The sequence below is a fragment of the Lutra lutra genome, chromosome 5, assembly GCF_902655055.1.
Source record: "Lutra lutra chromosome 5, mLutLut1.2, whole genome shotgun sequence".
Classification (NCBI taxonomy): Eukaryota; Metazoa; Chordata; class Mammalia; order Carnivora; family Mustelidae; genus Lutra; species Lutra lutra.
The window spans coordinates 162,660,898-162,678,686 of NC_062282.1; the positions used below are offsets into that span (position 1 = coordinate 162,660,898).

Sequence of the window (17,789 nt, forward strand, 5' to 3'; positions counted from 1 at the left end):
CTGTCATTTCCTGCCTTGTTAATTTTAGCCGTTCTGACTGGTGCGAGGTGGTATCTCGTGTTGGGTTTGTATTTCCCTGACGCCGAGTGATGTGGAGAACTTTTCATGTGTCTGTTGGTCATTTGGATGTCTTCTGTTGAAAAACATTGATTTGGGTTCTCTGCCCATTTTTTAATTGGGCTATTAGAGGGGGTTGTTTACTGGTTTCTGTTTCCACTACTGAGTTGTAAAAGTTTTTTGTATGTTTTGGATATTTAACTCCTTATCAGTATGGTTTGCAAATATTTTTCCCATTCCATAGGTTGTCTTTGAATTCTTCAAAAGTGACATGATTAATTTTGGTCATATGAATTTCACCCCAACTAAAGCACGCGCGCACACACACACACACACACAATAGCAATCCCTTACTCCAGAGTTCAACTCAGGGAGGTTTACCAGATGGCCAACTGGCCATAAATTCTCCTTCCGTCCAGATAGATGCCTTCAGGCTCTGAGCTCACACATGTTCTGCTTTTCCACATGCTACGACTGGGTATCTGCGTCCCCCGTGTGGCACATTCCTGCATGTGGCACTAGCAGGAGCTATCTCTCTCACCACTCTCCTGCGCCTGTGTCTGCCTGCCCTCTTAGAGCCTTGCCCACCAAGTGGAGGGATTTGGAACGCATCACAGGTCTGACTGCCTCTGTGACTCCAAACTGACAAGGGCCTGAGGCGTCAGAAGCCGTCAGAAGGCATCAGAAGCCGGATTCTGTGCATGTGGGTGTGTGCTAGGGGCTTCTGATGTCCCGCATCCAGACCAGATTCCTTCCCAAAGAGCCTCCTACTAGGATTCGAGTCCATTTCCGATAAACAAGAGTCCCTGGTCCCAAGACCCTAGCGTGGAAGGCAGCTGGAGGACCCAGTGGGATCACTGCTGGGGAGGAGCACACGGCCCTGCCCGGAACTCTCGGCACTGCACCCACCATGCAGACAGTTTCCATTTATGTGTGGTGCCACTACCACCGCTTTCACGTGTCCCCCGGACAGCTTCGTCTATGACATGTGGAGGAGTCACCCCAGAGTGCCTCGGCAAAGCATAAACACTCACACAAGTTTTCTGGCAGCAATGAACTATAGTTCATTACACCGCCACGAGGCACAAAGGCAAAATCCAGCACAAGCCCGACCAGTGGCAGCTGGGGAACAAACGCCAAGAATGGAGCCACTGCTGCAAGAAAACAGTCAAGTAGTGAAACCCTCCCTGCTCAGGGCCGTCTGTCCAGGGGCTGAGACACACACCGGTCTGCAGAAACGCTTCAGGAAGTCTTGGGTCCAGGATCTGCCTGCAGAGTGCATAAGGGTCCAGAGCAGCCGGAGCAAAAGAGACCGCAGGAGGAGGCAGGAGCAAGGCCCCACAACTATTTGGGGTTTGTTTTTTAAACCGCTTTTTTGCAGGCTGGCAGGTGACCTGTTGCCAAGGTTTCTCAGCGAACTCCGCTAACAGGCACCTATGGACTTCTCAGACTTTGTTCTAGTCCAAAACTGGTCAGTACCGGGCCCATGTGACTGGGAGATTCTGGAAGAGCTCAGACCTGTGCGACTGGGGCTGGAGGTCAGCAGTCCAGAGGTAGGTCGCCCGCAGTTTCTGTGTCCTGCTAAGAACAGTTGTGGCCCCTGTGCACCAGGAACCATCCTAGAAACCCACACATTTTCCGGCCTTACTTTTCCCGGCGCTTGTGCGCCCATCTCCTCCCAGCCGGGCACACAGCCGACCCCACTGGCGGTACTGGGCCGCGCGCCCGAGACTGGAGTAAGTGCCCCCTCGGGAATCACTTGTGCCAAGCCGTTCCCGGCCACAGGCACCTGGAAGGACCAAGATGCCACCCGCTGAGGGCTCCCCTGGCTGTTAAGCCTCCAACTTAAGGTGGGAACAAAGAGAGTGAGCGAGGGGGGAGATGTTTTCCTCGGCCTTCTTGGCCACCCTTGGCTCGGGGACTTCAGATGGACAAAGACAAGGAAGGATAAGGACGGACGAGAGCCGAGAGACCCACCCGCAGCAGGGCCTGGACATCGGTCGGGCAGGACGCCCCCATACAGATGCCGGCCAGCTGCAGGCTTTCACCTTCCCTCCCCGCTCGCCAAGACTGCACGACTGCGAGTCCGGCGCGGGCTGGAGGCCTTATATACTGGGAGCCTGCCGCAGTATGCACCGCTCACCAATGAGGTGCGGGCACCGTGCCGTTCGGGAGCCCCATTGGCCACTCCGCGACGACGGGCCCGCAGCTTGTCCAGTCAGAAGAGACCTGGGAAGTCGCTTCATTTGCATACAGCCCGAGAGCCGCTCCTCCGGGCGCTCCCGGCGCGCGTGCGCGGGAGAAGTGTGCGTCTCGGTGAGTAAAGCGCCTCCGGCTTCCTCAGTTGCAGGCGGAGCGTGGGGCGACCTCACGGGCCGGCGGTGGGGAGGATCCCCGGGCCGGCTAGCCTTGCGGGCGCGCACAAATTGGTCGCCCTCGGTTCCGAGAAGCCTTGGTTTGTGTGGGGCCTCCGCTGAGGACGCGTGGGCGTGCACCAGGCAGGGCTGCGGATGCCCCTGGGAGCTGTGGCTGGATTCCTGCGGTTCCTGAGAGCCGCAGGGGGCCCCGGCCCAGGGCTTCCGGAGCCGGCGGCCCGGCCTTGGATCTGAAAGGCGGTTCGGAGCGGGAGGGCACAGCCGCCTAGGCAGCGTCAAAGTGGGAGTTCAGAGGGGGTCCCCGTAATCGGAACGAGGTGGTGGCTGCACGACGTGGTGCCGCGGAGGCTGCAGGCCTGAGCCGGCGTCCTCGCACGGGAGCATCAGTGTTCTGTGCTCATTTATGGAAGACCCCAGCCTTCTCTAGGGTCATACTGCCTTCCAGAGGCTCCCTGCGCGTGCACAGGTGTACACACGCGGATAGGGCGGTACGTGCATAGGTGTACACACACACATGGATAGGGCGCTCCTTGCAGTGATAGTCACTGGGTACAGAAATCCCAAATTGACCTTAAGTGACCTGAACTATCCTGAACGACCCCTTCTTTCTGAGCTGGGGACGTACCTTTGCCCCTTACACATACCATCCCTACTCTGTTACCTTCCTTCCTTTTCCTTTTATAAAAAAAAGAGAGCACAAGCAGGGGTAACAGCAGCCAGGGAGGGAGAAGCAGGGAGCCCAACGCGGCCTTGATCCCAGGACCCGGGGACCATGACCTGAGCCAAAGGCGGGGTCTTCACCAGCGGAGCCACCCAGGGTCCCCACCTTGGCTCCTTTTCAACTCTGCTGGGATCCCCCCTTCCCCTCCGCACAGGCACCACGTGCCACCGATGAGTTCTGAGTGTCTTTGCAACCTTGAATTGTTCCGTGTGCACGCATTTGAAACTTAGGTAAATCACACTCTGTCTTGTACTCCACTTGCTTTTTCTTCATGACTCACCACGGTGCCCGAAGCCACTGCAGGTCACCCCGTGTCCAGCTCCCATGTGTCCCCAGGGCTGCGGAACTCCCACCTGCCCAGTGAGGGGCAATGGAGTCTGCCCTGCCCACTCCCACCCACCCCCAACAAAGACAGTGCACCCAATGCCTGCATGTGCCTACCCCTGAGGGCCTGGAGAGGACATCTGTGGAACGTAGCATCTGCAGTGGGGTCACTTAGGCCCTCGGTCATCCTGCCCTAAATCTCACGATATGTGGGCAGCTGGTGGTTGAGAAGCCAGCAGCAGTGCCAGGGCCGCAGTAGGGACACCATGGGCAGACTGCCTCTCCCTGGACATCTCCGCTGGTCTTAGGCACCCACATTGGGTCGGGGCACCCTGCATGAGTGTCTCAGCAGAATGAGCTCCACTGCTCAGTCCCCATGCTGGCACCCATCCCTGCCTGACTTTCAGCTGCCTCAGTCACCCGACAGGGTTTCCATCCAGCCTCTCAACCTCGCACACAGGATTCGGTCATTCAGAACCATGCCTGCCCCAGGGCTGAGGTGCAGTGTCACATAATAGCACGTGGCCATTGTGTAGTCGCTGCTCAGAGGGGACCTCTGAACTGGACCCCTGGGGTGCCCTGCCAGAGCCAGGGGCCACCCCAGGTGGTCTGCCCAAGTCACGTGGGGTGGGGGCTTTCTTTGGTCCTCAGCTTGATTTCCTGGGGTCAGTGTGGTGTCAGCATGCCCTCTCCACGGCCCCAATCATGAATCTCCCAGTAGGCCACGGTCTACAGGGGTGGTCACACACTGTCCTGATGCCCTGGCAGTGTCCGTGTTTGGCACCTGTCCTGGACTCTGCCCTGGCTCTTCCTTTGGTTCAGGGTAACCCATCTCCTCTCCCTGATATGCCGTCCGGGTGAGCACAAAGGCCTTCGGTGAGCTCTGGGAGCGCTCTGGCACATTCCTGAGCCACAGGGGCCGGGTCTTAGGCTCAGAGTCCCCCTGACCTCCCAGCTGGCCTGACACTCCTGTATCCTGACACTCAGGCCCAGCTCCCAAACGGTGGCTCCAGCCCACCACCCCTCACCACATTCTGACTCACGTCCTCTGGGGTTCTCACTTCCAGGCCGGGTGCTGGGGCCTCACCTCACTGCCCTTGCCCGGGAGTGTCCTGGAGCACCACAAGATGCGGGGATCCCTCCCTATGCTGCTGCGCTCCACCGCATGTCCTCCACACAGCAGTGCGTCTCCCTGCTCCCTGGACTCAGGACCCTGAGCAAACCACCCTAGACATCCCCATTGCACCTGGATGGTAACGGGAAGTGGAGGGAAATGCCCCGGGGCTCGGAATGAAGGAATGGGAGGCGCCCCCCCCCATTGGTGCAGCAAACCTCTGCTGCTCCCAGTCCAGCTTCCCTCCCCTTGTGCCCCTGCGTCCTGGGACCAGCATCCTGGGACCAGAGAGGAGCAGGGACTACAGAGTGCTCACCAGGCCCCTGCGCAGCTGCGTCCGCAGGCAGGAGCTCATGAAGACAATCCACTGTGTCTGTAACTCGTCGTTTTGCTCGGGCTGGCAGACATCCGGAGGAGCAACACTATTCCATAGGGACCGGGGGTCACGCCGGAGGAGTCCAGGGCAGCCAGCGGGGAACGTTCACCCAGGCACATGAAGGAGCTAACAAGGGGGCAGCGGGTCTGGCTGGAATCAACAGCAGGCCGCACTGGGATGTTCCTGGCCTGCTGGACACAGGTGGCTCCCTCCAGTGCCTGCCCCTCCCGGTCCCCATACTCCTCTAGGACAGGGACACCCCTAGCACTGCCCAAGATGACAAGTGTCCCCGATGTCACTCAGTGGAGGCATGGGTCCCATCAGGCCAAGTCCCATCTACAGTAGCTCCCTTTATTCTGCAGGGTGGGCACAGGGCCTCTCTGGAGACTGGCCGGGCAGCGGAGCAGACAGGAGGGACGCCAGGTAAAGCAGCTGAAGCAAGTCGTCTTGGGGGAGGGGTGAAGGGGCTCCAGGAGGGCAGGCCATGTGCCAGGGTGTAGAAGGGGTGGACGGAGGCCGAGGCTAAGGCAGGTCCCTGGGAAAAACCACAGCACCGGAGGGGCAGATGGCGCAGAGAGAAAGCAGCACAGCTGAGCAAAGACACCGGGAGACAGACACGGGGGACAGAGCTTCAAGGGCATGGATCCCTGAACACAGGCCCCACAAAGACCCTGAAGACAGAGCTGGTGCTGGATGTGCAGGCTGTGGGTGGGGGGGGCTACTGCCCACAACTGGTCTGACCTACTGCCCGCCTCCCCCCACACAGATGCTGTGAGCATCCCTTTGTCTCCATGTACACCGCAAATGTACCCTTAGGGGGCATGCCCAATGCACACACGGAGGTCTGCACAACCCCTGGAGCAGCCCCATCGTGGGTGGCATTTCAGGGTGTGAGTACCAGGTCTGGAAGATCCAGGCTGCCCAGGGACAACCATGGGCCTCAGAGACACCAGGCCAATCAGACTCAGTGGCAGCAATAAGAGCTTTATGCAGAATCATGACACACTGGGGCTGAGCACACCCCTGCTACAGTTCTCTATGGTAAAACGTTTACAGCCTGGGGGACACGGACACCCAGAGAAGGGGACAGGGACACTGCTGAGGGACACGGTCTTGAACAACCCGAGGCGGGCACCGGTGGTCCGTGTCCCGCGTGGGCACCTAGGTGCAAACCCTCATGGGTGGAGCGCGCTGCGTGTCTAGAAGGCGGCAATGGAGGAGCAGCTGGGGGCCAGGCCAGGATGGACACATCTTCTAGGGCTGGAGCCGGCGCGGGGGGCAGGACATCACTGCAGGGGGAAAGGTGGAGGTGGGAGAGAGAGGCAGCTGCTGTGCCAGGACCCAGGCCATGAGGGGGGACCCAGCCCCTGCCAGGCCCCCCAGCCCCATATATCTCCCCACAGCCAGAGCCTTATCATGGCCATTCCACCCCTTTGGCCTCTGCAGAACCAGAATGGCACCTGGGGGACCAGAGGAGGGAGGGACAGGTGCTGCCAGACCTGCTGTCAGGTGAGAGGGTGTGTGGAGGCCAGGGTCTCCCAGGTCCACCATCCCTACAGTTCAGCCCCTAGCAGGAGCCAGGCAGCTGGGGTGAGGCCATCCCCCTCCCGGGCTGCCCACCTGCAGCAGCATGCTGAGACCCAGGCTGCGGTGCCTCCTCTCCAGCTCGGACACCACCTGTAGCAGCGACCCGAAGCGGTCTGCAGGGTCAGCATCCTCATCCTCCAGGGACCCCTCCTCTTTCTCCGCCTCCTGCAGAAAGCGCTCTTCCTCCTCAGCAAAGAAGGCCCGCAGCTTCCTGTAGTCAGTCAGGGCCTTCTTCCTGCGGTCCATCACGTGTCCCTGCAGGCCAGGGAGGGAGCTCACCTGTGTCCCCGCCAAACACCTGGGGCCTCCCACCCCCACCGCTGCCCACCTCGGGGAGAAGCTGCATCCCTGCCTGGCGGGGTCAGGGGCCCCTCCTTGGGCAGACCGCAGGCAGGCCTGCTGCCACTTGCCTTCCACACAGCGGCGGCAGACTCCGCCTGGCCATGCAGATCCCGTGCGTCCTTCAGGTCCTTTCTCATGATCTCCACAGACCCCTTGTTCTCCTGGAAAGACACGCTGGTTACTGGGGGTGCGGTCAGAGGCCCCGGGGGGGTCCCACGAGCAGTATCCAGGGGCAGACCGGTCAAGGTCTGCACAAGGGGACTCAGCAGCCCCGCGAAGCTCTCTCCAGAAGAAACTCGGGTGGGGAAGCACCTGCTAAGACTGCAACCAGGCAAGTGGACAAGGACCACGTTCTGGGGTCCCCAGTGTTACAGTCACCAAGGGAGCAATGCTGAGTGGCCTCTCAAGGGGGCATGGACCCCAGGCCTAAGGTCCCCCAGCAGCAGAGCCCAGCTCCAGCCCACCTGTCCACCGGCTCCAGCCCCAGTGCAGCCCCTGCCCACCACCCGCCAGGGCCACCCCCGGTGCTCACAGGGACCCCAGGACCCACCACCTGTCCTCCCTGGGGTGGGAGGGACCACACACACGGTCTCTGTGCGGAAGGACATTCCGACTGTCTTTACTCTAAAATAATGTTGTGACCCACCTCCATGGAGTGTCCAGAGCCCCAGCTACAACCCCCTCTCTCCAACAGCCGGTTTCTCCCCAGGGTCAACAGCACAGCAAAAGTTTCCAGACTGGGGGGCGGGGGTTGGGGGTCGCTGAGAGCAAGGGAGAACGCGGTCTGGGTGAGGGGAGGTGTGCGCCCTGGACCCCAGCAGCTGACAGCCAAGCTCACTGCCTGGTCCACCAGACAGAATCTCAAGGGGCACAGGCGGGGAGTAGGCGGGTGGGAACCCTGCGGCAGAGTGACGTCACACCCGGAGGCAGGGCAACGAGGTGCCGGGGGGCGAGGTATGGGGGCAGGGCCGGCAGAGAGACGCTTTCTTCAGATGGGGGGAGGGGTACAACAGTCCGAAGAAGGTACAGGAGGATGACTGTGGGTGGCTGACAGGACACCAGCTCAGAGTAGGGGAGGGGGAAACCGTCACCGTCTGGAGGGAGGGGGTGACAGGGCACCGTCCGGGGATGGGACACCCCCTGAGAGCGGGGGAAGGTGTACAGAGCACCGTCTGGGGGCGGGGACTCGGGTTGGGGAAGGGAGACAGGACCCCAGCTTGGCGGGGGGGCGGGGGGGAAACAGGGCAGGACAGCGTCTGGGAGCGGGGAGGGGATGGAGAGGGCACCATCGTGGGGCCGGGAAGGGGAACAGAGCCGTGTCCGGGGCGGGGGAGAGGAGGGAAAGGGCACCATCCGGGGGCGGGGGCGGAAGGGACAGGGCAACGCCCGGGGATCGGAGACCCGAGGTGGGGGACGGGACACCAGCGGAGGGTGGGGAAGGGGCACAGGGCCGCGTCCGGGACGGGGACCCGCGATGGGGATGGGGACGCGGACGCGCCGCGCACAGGTCGCCGGCCGCGCGCACCTTGCCGCGCAGCGCCTTCCTCCAGCGCGGCTCCCACTCGGGCGGCTCGGGGCCCGCGGCCATGCGGCAGGCAGCGCACAGCGGACCCCCGTCGGCGCGGCACAGCAGCTGCAGTGCCGCCTCGGACGCCGGGCCGTCGCGCGCGGGCGCCGCGGCCGCCTCCTCGAGCGCCAGCAGCCGGCGGCTGAGCGGCGGGCGGCCTGGCTCCACGGCGCGCTGCCAGCAGTCGTCCGCGCACTCGGGGCACGGGAAGGGCCCGTCGTCCTCGGCCCAGAAGCGCACCACACACGCCCGGCAGAAGCGGTGGCCGCAGTCGGCGCGCACCGGCTCTCGGGGCGCGCGTTGGCACAGGGCGCAGGAGGCCTCGGCGGGGCCCGCGGGGAGCGCCAGGGCTGCGGCGGCGGGGGCCCTCGGGGAGGGCGCGGCCGGAGGGCGGGCGAGGCCGGGGACGCGGCGGACTGCAGGGAAGAGGATGGAGACCGCGGCCGCAAAGCCGAGGGCCAGGACCAGGATGGCGACGGGGCCGCGCGGGGCGGGGACGGCGGGGCGCCGCGCGCCGGGTCCTGGCAGCGGTGTGCTCGGCGCTCGGGGTTCCCGGCCGCGGCGCTCCCGGCCCCAGGTCCTGGCAGGGGTGCGCGCCGCGCATCCCGGGTCCTGGCAGGTAAGCGCTTCTCGTATGGTCCAGGCGGCGGAGCACTCCACACCCCGTCCGCGGCCGGCCCACAGCTTCGCGTCCTGAAACCTTACCAGGATGTCCACTTGCCCCATCCGTGACTCGCGGACAAGAGGGAAACTGGTTTACTAGTGTATGAAGTTTCCGTTGAAAGAGTCTTTTGTAAGCTGCTAGGACCTGAGCTGAGGAGCCCGCCCCCCCGCCGCCCACGCGGGGTTGGGGCGGAGCTGGAAACCGGGAGGGGGCCTCCTCCCGTGCAACCGCTGGGCACGCGCCGCCACGCGTGGGTCTTTTCCCCGTGCACGCGCTACCACGCGTGGGCCCTTTCCCCGTGCACGTGCCTCCTCGCGTGGGCCCTTTCCCCGTACACTCGCCGTGCACACGCCTCCTCGCGGGAACCCTCCCGCTCGGCCCACCGCCCCGTCCCCGGGGAAATAGGCCTCCGGTCCAGAGCCCTGCGCAGGTTCTGGTGGAAGAGTCTAGAGGCGGGGACTGTAGAGGTCCCTTGAGACCTGGAGCTACGGGCCCCGGGACTTTGATTAGCATTTCTTTAGAGAGTAAGAAAAAAAAAAAAAAAATGGAGCTCTGTTTCGCTGTTATTTCGAAAACAACCGAGCACACAGTTAAAATTAAAAAGTCACTGTGATTTAGCACTACATAATTTTTAAATTTTAAAAAAATTCACTCGCTACTCCATATGAATGCAAAATCTTCTGAGTTTCATTGCTTCCAGTTTAATATGTTCTTAAAATTTTGACACAGAACTAAGAAGGCAGCCAATGAGAAGTGTAATTAGTAAACTAAGGTTGGTGTGCAGTAATGGTCAGAAGAGGGTTTCAAGCCCAGTATACCCAATCTGCTCGGTAAATTAAGAAGGTAGGGGAGAGAAAAGCTAAGAGGGCTTTTCATAAGATTGAAATTTGGTACAGAAAAATAAAATGGAGAAACAGCACACACACACACCCCTCCCACCATCCCCCTAGGATCTGTCAGTTCACAGATAAAAGCAATTGCTGGGTAGATTGTTCTGTGTAGCTAGATGTTTCTGGGATGTGTCCCACCACAGGTGGTGGGAGGTGAGCCAGCCACAGGGACGTGCACACACAGCTAAGGAATGTTGCTTGTGAGACTGTGTGAATAACCTTAGGAGCCTAGTTATTTACATACATTATTCTGGCTACCCTAAAGGAAAAACAAATAGTTACAGAGCTCACAATCCTACAAGACCTAAGTCTCCCTCAGCTTACAAATGTCTTAGCAATCTACAAGAACAAAGTATTTCCATCAATAACCTAGCTTCCAGAAGAGAATGTAGACACAATTAAATGTCTTTATAGTGCAGCCCACGGACAGATACTTGAAGCGGATGGACAAAGTGTAGTGTCCCTCCAGAAGCTCCCAACGGTCTTACTGTTCACGCCTTGCTAGAGGGGAAAACGACCTTAACCTGACAATGGCAAGGCCTCTGGTATCCTGTGAGTCTTCTTTAATATACAAAAATCCTCATGAAGCCTCCCTTTTCCTTACCTCCCCCAACTCCGAAGCATATAGTCAGCCACTCCTCCAGACCCCTGGGCAGCAGCTCTTTCTGCCCATGGGTCCTGTCCCATGCTTTTGTAAACCACCATTTTGCCCCAAAGACATCTCAAGAATTCTTTCTTGGGTCATCGGCTCCAGATCTCACCCCACCGAACCTCACTTATTCTAAAACCCCATCAGAAACATGAACACATGGAAATGCAGCTCATTCCTCCTAGGCGAACAGATGTTTGACTTCAGACCCAGTCATTTGCCCTATAAATAGGGCCCTTATGGGAATGGTCAGCTGGAAGTCTCACCTGAGAGGAGAACTCTGGGCCAGGCCTCTCAGTGGAGACGCCAGCCTGTCTGTCTCCATAGGGCACCCCCAGCTGATGAGGTTGGATGTTGGAAATGTCTCATTTTGCCTAATTCTCATTTGTTGCCTACTATTACATCAATGTGTAGATTCTTTTCTTCTAGTACATTTCTATTACAACAGAGTTTTCTTTCCTTTTTGAAGTCAAAACACAGCTGTTTAGAATCTTCTGTTCAGAACACAGATGTGAGGGGGAAAAAAACACTCTGACTAGTTACTAAGAAATAGAAACATAAAAGAAGGACTTTTCTTCACTGTTAATTTAGCAGACTCCCAAAACCTGGATTTTGCAAGTATTGTTTCTGGGAGACCATTAGGCAATGTAAGGACCTTCAGATTTCTCAAAACCTTTGGAAATCCTTTTTTAAAAATATTTTCTATTAAAATAAATCAAAATGGAAATAAAGCTTTTCCTGATTTGTCTTGGTTTGGTTTGGAGAAATTTTGTCACATCACTATTTTGGGGGGGGACCTCCAAATTTCCACTCATAGAGAATGAGCAAGTTGTAGCCATCCATTTGAAAATGTGTGCATGAGCTGAATCCCAAAGTTTATAGCAGCAATGTCCACAGTAGCCAAACTATGGGAAGAGTCCAGATGTCCATCAACAGATGAATGGATAGAGATGTGGCCCATATATACAATGGAATATTACTCAGCAATCAGAAAGGATGAAGTCTTGCCATTTACAACGACATGGATGGAACCAGAGGGTATTATGCTAAGCCAAATAAGTCAGTCAGAGAAAGATAATAATCATACGATTTCACTCATATGTGGAATTTAAGAAACAAAACAGATGAACATAGGGGAAGGGATAGAAAAAGTAAGATGAAAGCAGAGAGGAAGACACACCAAAAGAGACTCTTAACTGTAGGAAACAACCTAAGGGTTGTTGAAGAAGAGTGGCTTGGAGGGATGGGGTAGCTAGGGGATAGGCATGAAGGCAGGCATGTGATGGAATGAGTACTGGGTGTTAAATGCAACTGATGCATGACTAAATTCTACCCCTGAAACTAGTAAAAATTTTTTTAATGATTTTATTTATTTATTTGACAGAGAGAGATCACAAGCAGGCAGAGAGACAGGCAGAGAGAAGAGGGAGGAAGCAGGCTCCCTGCTGAGCAGAGAGCCTGATTCGGGACTCGATTCCAGGACCCTGAGATCATGAACTGAGCTGAAGGCAGAGGCTTAACCCACTGAGCCACCCAGGCACCCAAAACTAGTAAATTTTTTCAAGGAGAAAGAAAACGTGTGTGAGAGAGATTTCTGGGAATAAGGACTAGCAAATATTGTTTCATAGTCTCTAGATCTGTGCCAAATGCTAATGTGGACTTTCCCCGCCATCAAGCAATTCTCTGTGATACCAGGTGCTTTGTACAATTTCAGTGAATTCTACCCAAGGATCGTGTTAGCCCCCTCGGGTTAAAGACCCCACAGTAGCCCATCACCCTTTAGGACCAGCAGAATCCAAATTGCATTGTATGGCTTCCTCACTTCCCAAGACAGACTTAAAGGGATCCCCCGGCATTTCTCCCCCCGCCCTCTGCACCCTCCAGGTGAGAGATTTCCTGATTGCTATTTCAGGACACACGTTGGGTGGACAGGGCAGAGAAGCTGAATAGGCTCTCTCTCTAAACCACCCAGAAAATGGAAGAGTCCCTTCTAGATCTGAGGCAGAATCAGAGTGGGTGGTGATAAGGATTACTGCTCAGAATTACATTCCATGAACACCCACAAGACAGCAGGACTGTCCAGGGCTCTGGCTGTCTTGAATTCCCACCACACTAATCCCAAAGCACTAACTAAGAGAATGCCTCCCCACAAATGGGCAGTACTCCTGACTCAGCTGGCTGCGTTCTGACCCACTTTCCTTTCTCTCAAGATCCTATTCTAAATGGATTCATAGAAAATGTTTCGGGATTACACTGGCAATGATGAAAAACTGAGTATTGTCCGGAAGACTGTGACAAAGGAATTTGACCCAACAGTAGACCAAGAAGACATAAAGAAAGGATTCTGAAGGGTGAGAACAGAACAGGCCCCCAGTGGGGCCACTTTGGCATGAAGAGGGTTTTGAGCTGCAGAAGCGGCAGGAAAAGGCATGCCCATAGCTCCCTCCTTGGCCTAGAGGCAGACACTCATGAGGAATGAGCAGTTCCAGGGCCTGAAGAACACAGGAGGTGGGCCCCCCAGGCAGACCTACACTACTGGGCCTTATATGGTGTCCCCAGATCAGATGTCCCCTTGGCCCCAGCTCGCCGTCCTTCCTTTTCTCCTGTCACTTCTCTGCAAAGGCGTCGTTCCGACCCACGCCCCGGTCCTAACAATCCCTTGGGACTCCCCAGTTCGTCATCACCCAGGTCTCCTTCAAGGGATGTGCCCCACGGGTACGGATCCTTAGCGTGTTTACTTTGTCGGGCTCATTCTGGGGTCCCAGCCAACGACCCTCAGAAGGGTAGAGGAAACAGGCTCTTCCTGCCCCACGCTGTTCAAGCTGGGAAGAGTTCTCCTGCCTTCCCCGCGCGTGTTTGACGTGTTATATGGCCTTTGGGGTCGCCTTCCTTTAAGTTCTGTTCTCGCCAACCAGGCCGCGCAGAGGGAGGGCATAGGCCCTGCCAGCTCTGCTGCAGGGACCAGCTGAGGACACTAGGGAGTTTATGGACTGCTGGCTGGGGGCACAGGGCTCTTGATCTTGGGGGCGTCAGTTCGACCCCACGTCTGCGGGAGACATCACTTCAGAAAAAAAAATCGGACTCGGTGCAAAAGTCCCATTTGGCCCACGGAAAAGGAATCAGAATAGTTAACTTTTATTGCCACGACAGGAGCGGGATGCAAAGGGCCACCAGCCAGGTGGGCGCCACAAGCCAGAATGCCCGCCCCCCGTGCCGCGCATGCGCTCTCCCCGTCACCGCCATGGCGGCCTCATTATCATACATTTGCATGGCGGGTTCCCGATGCTTGATGGTCTCCTTGCAGACGGCTTGGGAAGAAAGCATAGGAGGTGTATAAAGAGACAAGGCAGCCAGACTACCGGGGCAGGAGAAGTGGGGCAGGGGCAGGAGGGCGGATAGATACAGGCAACAGGCTGCGGGCAGGTCGAGACCCCGCAGGAGCAGGACCCGCGGAGAGGCAGGACGGGAGCTGAGCGGAAAAATGGAAGCACAGAGGCAGAAGTGCGGGTGTAAGGGTTCACCCTCTGTCCTGAGTAGCCCGCTCCACCCTTGTGCCCTGTGAGCTTTCGCTGTAACTGCTACAAAACGTCTGCTTTCGTAAGAGGTTGACTCCTGAGTTCTTCCGAGGGCGGGAGGGGACATCCGTCGGCCTGCGGTCGTGCTGAGTCAGCGAGGTCGCTAACCGGGGCCCGACCGTGTGCCCTCTTGCTGCCTGCACGTGGCTCCAGAGGCTCTCCCTGTCTCTCTGCTCCTACCCCACTGTTCCCCTACTTACCCTTTATAATAGAACTTTATAATAGACCTGGACTTTGGGGTCGAGTGCAGTGCCAGAGAAGGCACAGGGTTTAAAAAGAGACCTTGGGGCGCCTGGGTGGCTCAGTGGGTTAAAGCCTCTGCCTTCGGCTCAGGTCATGATTGCAGGCTCCTGGGATCGAGCCCCACATCGGGCTTTCTGCTCAGCAGGGAGCCTGCTTCCTTCTTCTCTGCCTCTCTGCCTACCTGTGATCTCTGTCAAATAAATAAATAAAATCTTAAAAAAATTTTAAAAAAAGAGAGAGAGAGAGACCTTCCACCCATCCTTAAGTTTCTATGCTGTCCAGAGGAAGGCATCTGTTGCCCTCTATCTATCCGCCCTCCTGCCCCTGCCCCCACTTCTCCTGCCCCGATAGTCTGGCTGCCTTGTCTCTTTATGCACCTCCTATGCTTTCTTCCCAAGCCGTCTGCAAGGAGACCCCATAATTTCAAATACCCTCCACTCCTCCTCTCATCACTGAGTCCTGGGAGAGGGATGGCCCCTTTATCCCTTTGATGTCCCATCTTTGATGGAATCATTGGCTTGGTGGGAAAGATTGGGAAGGAGAAAGAAATAGCAAACATTCATTTCCAGACTCCATACATCTTAGAAAAGGGAAGACAGTTCCCCATCTTGTGAGACAACACACATCCGTGAACGGGGAGGGGTTGGGGGGTCCCTCTTGGGGAGGCTCACCAGGCCGAAGAGGTTCATGGGTCAGGGATGCTTTCTGCAGTGGAAACAGCAGTGGGGAGTTTTCATAGGACATATCTGGGTCCCAGGCTCTCCAGGGTGATTTGGGGTTCGGCAGGGACGCCTATAGCTCCAAAGGATTGTCAGTCTGTCTTTCCTCTAGATGGCAAAAGATCACAATTCCACCTCCCCATTGGAAGGCTTGGAAACAGAGTAGAGCTCAATCCATATAACAATATATGGGTTATAATTTATAACAAAATGGCCACAGTAAATAAGGACCACAGGAAAGGCTCGGGGAAGCTCTAAGTGCCCATCCCAGCTTGGACCCTGAATCGGAGGCTGGCCGACTTTCAATACCTTGAAAGGGCCAACTGATTCCTCACCCAATTAGCCCCGGCAACATCCAAAGGCAGCTTCAGAAGCTCTCCTGCCTGAACTTCTGAAGGTAGCCTCTTCTGTGGTTCGTAACACAGGTTTAGTGGACAAAAGGGCTATAGAGAAGGGAGCAAAGGAAAGACAAGAGACCAGCTTAGTTGCCAGCTGCCCTATAGCCTGGCCGCTTTAGCCTCCGTGGTCCAGGTCCTCTGGGAGGATGATCCCTACTGGGAACTGCTCACAACTTCAGGAAACCCAGATGCTGGAAAAACAAGTGTCCCCAAGGGGAGAAGCCTCTACTCCTGCCCACTGGGCAAAGAGATGGGACACTGAAGGGGGGGCTGCCCTTGGGGCCAAGGGGACCTGGGGTGCCCCTTTTCCACTGCCTACCCCTGAGCAAGGAGATCCAGGCACATCACAGCTCCCTCATACAGCTTTACTGTCTCGGGGATGGAGCCCAGGGTGAGCACGGAAGGGACAGCTGAGACCTAACTGTCCATGGATACAGAGCCCTCACTCTGTCCCACCTTCTTTCTGGGGCTTCAATCGTCTTACTTGCCTGTGTCCCTGAAGTCGGTGTCACCCGCCTGTCAGTGCCTGGGGTTATATCCTCTCTGCAGAAGAGCTCAGTGCAGGGACTGCTGCCTGTGTGGCTGGGCTGTCGTTCCCTGTGGCTTTGCTCTCTTGGGATTATAGCTCCATATCCTTCTCTGCTTGTCCCCACAGGGTCTAAGGTATATCAGGTGCCCCGAGTAAGTGGGTAAAATCTCTTTTCCTGTGTGTTTCTTCCATCTAGCTGTCCCTGAGTTCTATTCTTTTATACTAAACTGAAAAGTAAGTAAAAGGTTTCCCTGGGTTCATAAAAGACGCTGAAAATCACAGCCATCAGGTTGATTCCCTCCACAAAACCGGGAGACCACCTTAAATAAAGACGGCCTTATTTCCCTTTGTGTTTTTTCCGCTTCAAGAAAAATTGTCTCACTTGGGTTCAGCGAGGGAGAAAATAGAAGAATATTGGTGATTAAAAACAAATTGCAAGTACTGAGAAAAGAAAAAGGTGGGTAGCAAACATACATTGTAATCACATAGTTGTTCTATGGGAGTTAGGTTCTCAAATTTTCTAGGTGTTCACAACAATGCGCTGGTAAAATCATTTCTCAGCCTGTTTGCATTCGTGTGTGTGTTTAAAGCTGTATTCACTCATAAGTTCAGGTAAGTCAACCATGTACATTCTCGTAGGTAGTATTTCTTTTATTAGAATCTGTATATTTTAATTTCCTGTAAGATCTCCTTTTTAACTGATGTATCATCTAGTCATACATTACTGAGTGTCCCAATATATAGAATTTGCCACCAGACTTTGGGTCAGACTTGCCTTTGCCACCGAAGGGACGCAGAAGAGGACAGTCTGGAATTTACTGAGCTGTCTTAACATGACTGAACATGGTAAATGACCCATGTACTCAAACGCAGCGAGTTCTCGGCCTGCTGGTCATGATCCTAAAAGCTGCAGACTCTTGCTGCGTTGCCCCTCTCTTCATCTCCCTCTTTGTTTGCACTTGATTACCTAGTGTCTGAGCAAAAGGTATCAAATCTGCAGGGATATGTATTTACTCACTTGCGTGTGAATTTTGAGCCGCTTGTGTATTTCACGATGGAATGGGGTGCCTTTGTGCTAACCGTTACATTGATCTAGAGTTCGTGCTAGAGCATAATGTCCTGCTTTGACATTTTTAATCAGTTTTACCTTAAATTCTTCGCTAGAGCTTAAGATAAAAACATGGTAGACAATGAGAGCTCCTGGAAATACCTAGCAGTGATTTGCATGGTGGTTATTGCACGCTAAAATGTGCAGACCCAGATACACTCTCCTTGAAAGGAAATGTGTCTTTTAAACTCCCATGGGGGTAGGGGGTGGAACTACCCCTTTGTTATGGGTTGATGGCATCCAACAAAAAGGTAACCTGGAACCTGCCAGCGTGACCTTGTTTGGAGAGAAGATCTTTGTGGACGCGGTCCAGTTAAGAAGAGGTCATACTGAACGCAGGTGTCCCTAAGCCCATGCCCAGTGTCCTTATAAGAGGGGAACTCGGACCACACGGGTCTGGAAGCTCACTGCACCCTAGCTCAGCCCAGAACATGAGTGGGGCCGTGGCCAGACTGTGGTGGGATCGAAGGGGCTCTGGGGGCAACTGTGCCTGGCTGCCAGCTGCTCTGGGGATCCCCCTCCTGAAAACAGCCCTGGGAACAGGGAAATCT

General features: G+C 56.0%; 1 protein-coding gene across 1 annotated transcript; it reads right to left on the reverse strand.

The window, feature by feature from the left end:
* Positions 1–5,935: 5,935 nt before the first annotated feature.
* RNF187 (ring finger protein 187) lies at positions 5,936–9,204 on the reverse strand. Its single transcript, XM_047730158.1, has 4 exons — positions 8,422–9,204; positions 6,965–7,057; positions 6,588–6,809; positions 5,936–6,256 (listed from the first exon to the last, which is right to left on the reverse strand). The coding sequence occupies exons 1-4, from the start codon at positions 9,187–9,189 to the stop codon at positions 6,254–6,256; spliced, it is 1,086 nt and encodes a 361-aa protein (XP_047586114.1). The 5' UTR covers positions 9,190–9,204; the 3' UTR covers positions 5,936–6,253.
* Positions 9,205–17,789: the final 8,585 nt, after the last annotated feature.

Excerpts from the sequence above, each read along its gene's own strand:
- RNF187 (XM_047730158.1), bottom strand. The coding sequence starts at position 9,189 with ATGGGGCAAGTGGACATCCTGGTAAGGTTTCAGGACGCGAAGCTGTGG. Across the intron at positions 7,058-8,421 it reads GGAAGGCGCTGCGCGGCAAG|GAGAACAAGGGGTCTGTGGA; the intron begins GTGCGCGCGGCC and ends GTGTCTTTCCAG. Across the intron at positions 6,810-6,964 it reads CTGCCGCCGCTGTGTGGAAG|GGACACGTGATGGACCGCAG; the intron begins GCAAGTGGCAGC and ends CCTGGCCTGCAG.